Consider the following 6,699-nt stretch of genomic DNA (forward strand, 5'->3'; position numbering starts at 1 on the left):
TGAATGTTTATTTTGATTCTCTCATGCTGTTCTCAGGACAGATTCTCAGGCAAAAGACTCATCAATTACTGGATTTATTTGTAAATGGGTTGTTACAAGTCTGCCTTTCAGAGAAAAGTTTTTCTAGTTGTGAATTATGAGGGTATTCAGAACTTGCCTAACTTGGGCACTAATTCCAGCTCCAAGAAGAAAGGAAAAACAAGAAAGGGAAAAAAAACACATTTTGGGTCAAATGCTCAAATATATTACTAATTCTTATAAAGAATGAGTAAAAATTTATTGAAAGAAAAAAACCCACATGATGTGCAAACAAATTGTTACTATTATAAAACTCACTTTTGTGCCTCAAAAAAGCTTATTTTTCAGCATCTAATTTCTAGTTAATTTTTGTTTTAAAGGGTAAGAGAAAAAAGTACAAAAGGAATTAAATATGTTAAACATCAAGCTCACAAACAATATCCTAAGTTCTCGGTAACATAAATCTCTTATATTTCATGCTTTATAGCTTCCAAAGCGTTTTCATTTTATTTTAAAAATTTGATCCTCACAAAAGATTTATGAGGTAGGTAGGGCAGATATTTATCCTTTATCTTTATTTAAAACAAGCAGGCTCAGAGATGTTGACTTCTTAAAGGTCAGAAAGCTTGGTTATGGCAGAAAGCCAGGTGTCTCTAGAGACTAGAGTAATATTTTTCAAAGTGTGATTCTAAAATCACTGCATTAAGTCCTATCACCTTTGACCTATTTAAAAAGGATCTCTAGGAATAGGGCCCAGAATTCTGCATTTCATAATGGATGAAAAACTACTGTATATAGGTAATGATATAAAAGCATAATATTGAACCCAGCTATGTTTGCACTTGGTATATCATGATGCGATCCAATCATCATTGGAAGCGAACTAATTTAAAATGGTAATTTTCAATCCTGGTTGAAGATTAGAATTACAACCACCACCACTACCACCACCACCACCAAGAAGTTTTCAAAACAGCAACAACAACAATTCTCTAAGCATCACCTCAACCAATTAAATCCGAATGAGAGTACAGTATTGGGTATCAAATGTCCTCCATGTGAGTCTTGTCTGCAGAGTTGAGAATTACCTGTTTAAGTATGTTCTTTTGCTATACATCCAAATTTCTCTTTCCTTTCTGATCAAATTACATGCCTAACAAAGTTCACAGTTTATATTATAAATTATTTAAACATTACAAGACAAAATGTCAAACATTTTTGAGCTGATATTTTTAGGATAAGAGCTACTTCATAGCAAGACTAATCATGCTTCATTTAGCTACAGTGATTTTCAAACACCCCAGATTAATCACCACTGTGGATTTAGGTTATACGACTATATTTCAGTTGTAAACAAGACTGATCCAGAATCTGAAAATAAGGTTGTGGGGCAAGAAGCAGTAGCCTATTAGGGCAATGCAAGTGCAGACAATCCACTCACTGATAGGAGGGGTCTGGATGCCAAGATCTGGTGGCTTTGGCAAGATCACATCTCACTGTAGAAAAATACAAGGAATACAAAGAAAACATTTTGCCATGTTGTAATTATGGTCACCACAGAAAACCTTATAATTTGTGATGCCTATCTTATTACATGCCTCCATGAAACAGATCTGAACATGAAGTTCTTTATGAATCAATAATATTACATGGGAGAAAATGGCTACAAATGAAAAGTTTTCCATCATGCATATGGGTAAGTTATAAAAACACAGGCAGTAACAGTAGTATTTACAAAAGTAATAAAAACAGCAAAATTATACAGAAAAAATGTCCATCTCTACTTTTAATCATGGCTAATCTGAATCCTGAATATCTCTGGATGAAGATCATTTTGATAGAAATTCGAAAGAGCCTTCAATAGACAATCAGATTCTTCTGTTGCACTTGTATTCTATTAGCGAAAATACTCCTGCTGATTTATCAAATTCTCCTAGTTTAAAAATACAGTTCTTTTTCACTTGCTGTAAAGAAGAACTACAAAGTCCTACTTTTCATCTGAGAAACAAGCTTTGCATAGAAAATTTCTTCAATTCTGAAATTTTGTGTCATTAACAGAACTACCGGAACGTCATCATATCACTAGTTCATATGAAAGTTTACTACAAAGCAGTCACCACACATTTAGGATTTTTCTAAATATAAAATAACTGGGTTTATAAAAATGCTTACCAGACAAATAATTATCTCTCCATAACCTAGAAAGAAGAATTATTTTTGTGATAATATAATTTTTAGTGTGTTGGATATCTGGATGTTCCAAGTTTGATGCGACATGAAAAGCAAAAATTTACCTTTCCCATGGATACAAACTGCACGTGACTGAAAGCATGATATCAGTGAGTCACAGCAATCAGTCATGCAAAGGCAAAGAATAAAATCTGCTTTTTAAACAGCACACGTTTTCCACCTAAGTAGGACAAATTAAGCACTGGTTCCATCTTCTTCAATAACCCGGTTCATGCTGGTGCCATGTGTGATGTGAGTCATGGGATTATTACTGAGGTCTCTGATGCTGCTATGTCGTGACTGTTCATTGAGCCGATGAGAACTACTGTGCCTGGAGTGATCTGTTAGTCGTGACATGCTGCCATGAGGTAGTCTTTCCTCCATTCCTCTGTAACTGCAGGGAGTGTACCTAATATAAAAAAAATTATTTTGAAGTGGGTAACAGAACATGTCACGCTATAAAGTAATAGTATTAAATGCCAACATCATGACTCACTGAAATGTAAGTGAAATGATTAGGAAACAAAAAATGATAAAAAGTAACCAATCTTTGAGTATTCACAGTAAATTCATGAAGACTTTAAAATTATTGACATGGATGACCACTAAGCAGGTTCAGAATCAAGGTCCTACTTTCAGTAAAAAGCACAAGAATCTTTACCATCCACTGCCATCAAGTCAGTTCTGACTCAGTGACACTGTTTAGGGTTTCCAAGATTGAAAAACTTTAAGGGAACAAACAACCTTATCTTTCTCCTTTGGAACATCTGGTTGATTTCAGCTGCTGACCTTGAGGTTAGTAGCCCAACACCTAACCCACAGTGCAACCAGGGCCCCCTACAGGTTGTTGTTATTAAATGCCATCAAAATGGTGCCAACTCACAGCGACCCTATACAGGGTTTCCGATGAGCAGTTGGTGGGTTTGAACCACTGAACTTGTGGTTAGCAGCTCTGTGCTTATATTACAGCACCACACCAGGACTCAAGAAGCTGAGGTTAATTTCAGCCAAGTAATAAGTAGGAGCTTTGCTAAATATGAATACTTTTCTCATTCAAATGAATTTTGGGCAATGTTGTGGGTTCAAGAAAAGGAGAAACTTCAATAGAAAAAAAATACGTCACTGCCCCTAGAAGTCTAGACAATTGGTTTTTTAGTACAGCAAACTCAAATTTTACTAAACAATTAGGACTGGAAGAGGAAGTATATTAAATTAGAATAGAACTTCATACACATAAAAAAATAGGAGAATGAATTGGCAAGCGATGATGATACGTATATGTCTACAACTTCTTTCCAGATAGCCCAACTGACAGTTGAATTAACTATCTGAGTTTTGAACCCACCAACAACTTGGTAGGAGAAACATGTGGCAGTCTTGGTAACCCTATGGGGCAATTCTATTCTGTCCTATAGTGTCCCTATGAGACAGAATGGACTCCGTGACAATGGATTTGTGATTTTTTGGTTGTTGTTTAAATGACATTAATTGCTTTTCATTAGGATTTGAGGTTATGAAGATGGTCTTTCACAGAAGCTACATCTACTTAAAAGCTACATCTACTTGTAACATCGTAGCACTTTATTACCTATATTCCTGCTAATGCAAATATTCTCTATGCCCCTAACCCAAGTCTCAACAGTCTATTTCTTTCAGCTGGGAGACAGGCTTATAGCAGTAGTTTTCTTCCCTCCATCACTGGATATAACATGAAAGTCAGCAGTGGGAGCTCTTCAATTTTCTTCTGTGACAACTTGAGTCACAGAGTCCCTTTAACCACCATGAGAGGAAGTGAAAACAGAGATTAGTTCCAGGCAGTTAAGGCCAGAAGAATCGATTAAAAAAATATTTGTAATTACTTCTTCGCTTATAGCTGTTGTTGCTACTGTTGCTGTTAAGTGCCGTTGAGTTGGTTCCAACACACAGCAACCCTGTCCAGGAGTGGTTAGTGTATCTGAACTGCTAACCTTGAGGTTCAAACCAACCTTGCAGTCCAGTACATCTTTCTGGCTTTATAATTAATTCTTTCATGCTACAGAATTTTATTTATCTTTTAATTCCTAATGCATCAAAAATTTTTTGTCTGGAGTGCTTTCTGTTGATACTAACACTCATACACATACTCCTTTGTAATCAGTATTTAATTTCGGATAACAAAGCTCAAATAAAGTTTAATTGAATTACTGGAACATTAACTGATACTGTTGTTCTTACGTGCTGTCAAGTTGATTCCAACTCATAGTGACTCTCTACAGAGTTCCAATGAGCAGCTGCTGAGTTTGAACCACCGACCTTGTGGTTCACAGTACAGTGCTTATCCTACAGCACCACAACAGGAGTCTTTAATTGGTATATTAAGAGTTAAATAGGATCTGATAGCCCTTAAAAAAAAAAAAAAACAGCAAAAGAACTAATCATAAACAGTTTAAGAACTATTGGTTTTCAGATAGCATCTATAACCATCCATCATTCCTTAATAATAATAATTACAACAAATTCCATGGTTTAAATGTGAATAATTTATAACATTAAAAAATAAACTTGTATCCTATTGAGTTGATCTTCTAGTTTTTTTTTTTTTTTATGTTTTATTGTGAATTATATGATAGTTTACATGGGAGAACATTAGTTTTACATTCATCCTATCGTATATCGTTTCATTGCCATGGTTACAATCCTCTCCATGCATCATCAACCAAACAAACAGTATACCTTACAAGCCTGCCCCCCGGTCATCAGCACACAGCCCCTCTCCCTCTCTGTGTCTAAAGTCCCCAGCTGCTCCATCTTTCCATGTCATCGTCTCTGCCTCCATCTCAGGCATCACTGCTTCTCTGGGTTGGGTCCCGCTCTCCGCTCTTCTCCCTTGATGGTCCCAGGGACCTCAGCTCCTAGATTACAAAGTTAATCACTCCCCTCCTTGCTACAAAATGTCTATCTTTACATTTCCAACCCTCACAATCAGTCCTGATAACAATTATTCACTATTTTATCACAAGACACCTTTCCGCATCTCCTTTTATCAGCCCTGACTAGAAAGACTGGAGATTCTACCTTCCTCCACACCCTCTGGATCTAGGTTCCCTCTTGAAAGCTTGTAAGCCAGTCACTTCTTGTCTTTGTAGCTCCCCCCTAACGCCCCCCACCATTTTGGGTAGTCAATTTCCAAGTTGCCCATCCCTGTCTACTCTGTGTATGGAAGGGGTAGGAATGATCCTTGCTATAAAGATTTGTTTCCTCTTTTGAGCTACTGCATCCACAGGTGTAGGTCAAGTTCATCCAACTGTATCAGATTAGTCTTTTTTTCCTCTTCTTCTTCTAGTTGAACTCTGATCATCCAGTCATTGAAGCCAAGTCAAGTGGGTATTATCTGCAAGTGTGGGTGTTCTTGTGCATATGTCCTCTCTTCTTATCAGCTGGATGGTTCACTCTCCATTATAGTTCTCTGTGGCTCTGTCAACTGACTCTGGGCCCAAGAGTCTCCAGGTCTTGCCACACTGCTGGCCAACTAGGTTCACAGGAGTCTATTGAACGTTGTAGGGCTTAGTTTGCAACTTCATTGCTGTTTTCCCCTCACTTCTCATTATTGGTGACAAACGTGGTCACCAATCAGAGAGTCTTAGTCTTGGAAGGGGGTTTGCTCTGAGGGGGCCCCGACCACTTGCCTTGATGTCTCCTGGGCAAGCAACTTGGTTGTTCTTGTAGTAATCAGTCGGTCTGACTATATTGTTTTATATTTTTCCTGTCGGTCTTTCTTTCAGCAAGTATTTTCTGTTCTTCTAGTCACTCCAGGCTGGTCTGCTGGTCCTTTCAAGTGGAAATTTCCCACTTCTGAAGATTCTGAATGCTGTTCAGGATTTCACCTATAGTCTTATGTAATGCAGAGGCTCCACGGGCAGCCTCCTTCACTGGGCACGTTGTAGCCTCATTTTAGGTATTCCAATCCATTATAGGCAGAAGATGGACTTTCTATGGTGATATTTCTTTCTTTCTTTTTTAAAAAATAAATGTTTTATTGTGTATTGAGTGATATTTTACATGGGGAAACATTAGTTTTACATTCATTCTATCGTACATCATTTCACTGCCTTAGTTACCATCCCGTCCATGCATCAACACCCAGCGAAAGGGTATACCTTGCATGCCCCTTCCCCCCGCCCCATTGTCCTCAGCACACAGCCCCTTTCCCTCTCTGGGTCTCAACTCCTCAGGCACTCCATCTCTTCATGTCATCCTCTCTGTCTCCATCTTAGGCCTCAATGCATCTCTGGGTGGGGTCCTGCTCTCTGCTCTTCTCCGTTGATAGTCCCAGGGCCCTCTGTTCCTAGACTGAAAGGTTAGTCACTCCTCTCTTTGCTATAAAATATCTGCCTTTACGCTTCAGTCTTCTCTATGGTGATATTTCTTGCTATTCCTTTCTCTCCCCCTCCAGTGTCTATTTTATAATATAAT

General features: G+C 37.9%; 1 protein-coding gene across 1 annotated transcript in view; it reads right to left on the reverse strand.

Annotated features, from left to right (window-relative positions):
• Positions 1-1,025: 1,025 nt before the first annotated feature.
• The window catches only part of FZD3 (frizzled class receptor 3), a 145,870-nt gene continuing 140,196 nt past the window's right edge, over positions 1,026-6,699 (reverse strand). Inside the window, exon 6 of the mRNA XM_006864343.1 lies at positions 1,026-2,656. Within this exon, the coding sequence (XP_006864405.1) occupies positions 2,443-2,656 (214 nt within the window). The 3' untranslated portion in view covers positions 1,026-2,442. The remainder of the gene's footprint in view (positions 2,657-6,699) is intronic.

Source organism: Chrysochloris asiatica, unplaced genomic scaffold (genome assembly GCF_000296735.1).
Source record: "Chrysochloris asiatica unplaced genomic scaffold, ChrAsi1.0 scaffold00064, whole genome shotgun sequence".
In the NCBI taxonomy this organism is placed as follows: Eukaryota; Metazoa; Chordata; class Mammalia; order Afrosoricida; family Chrysochloridae; genus Chrysochloris; species Chrysochloris asiatica.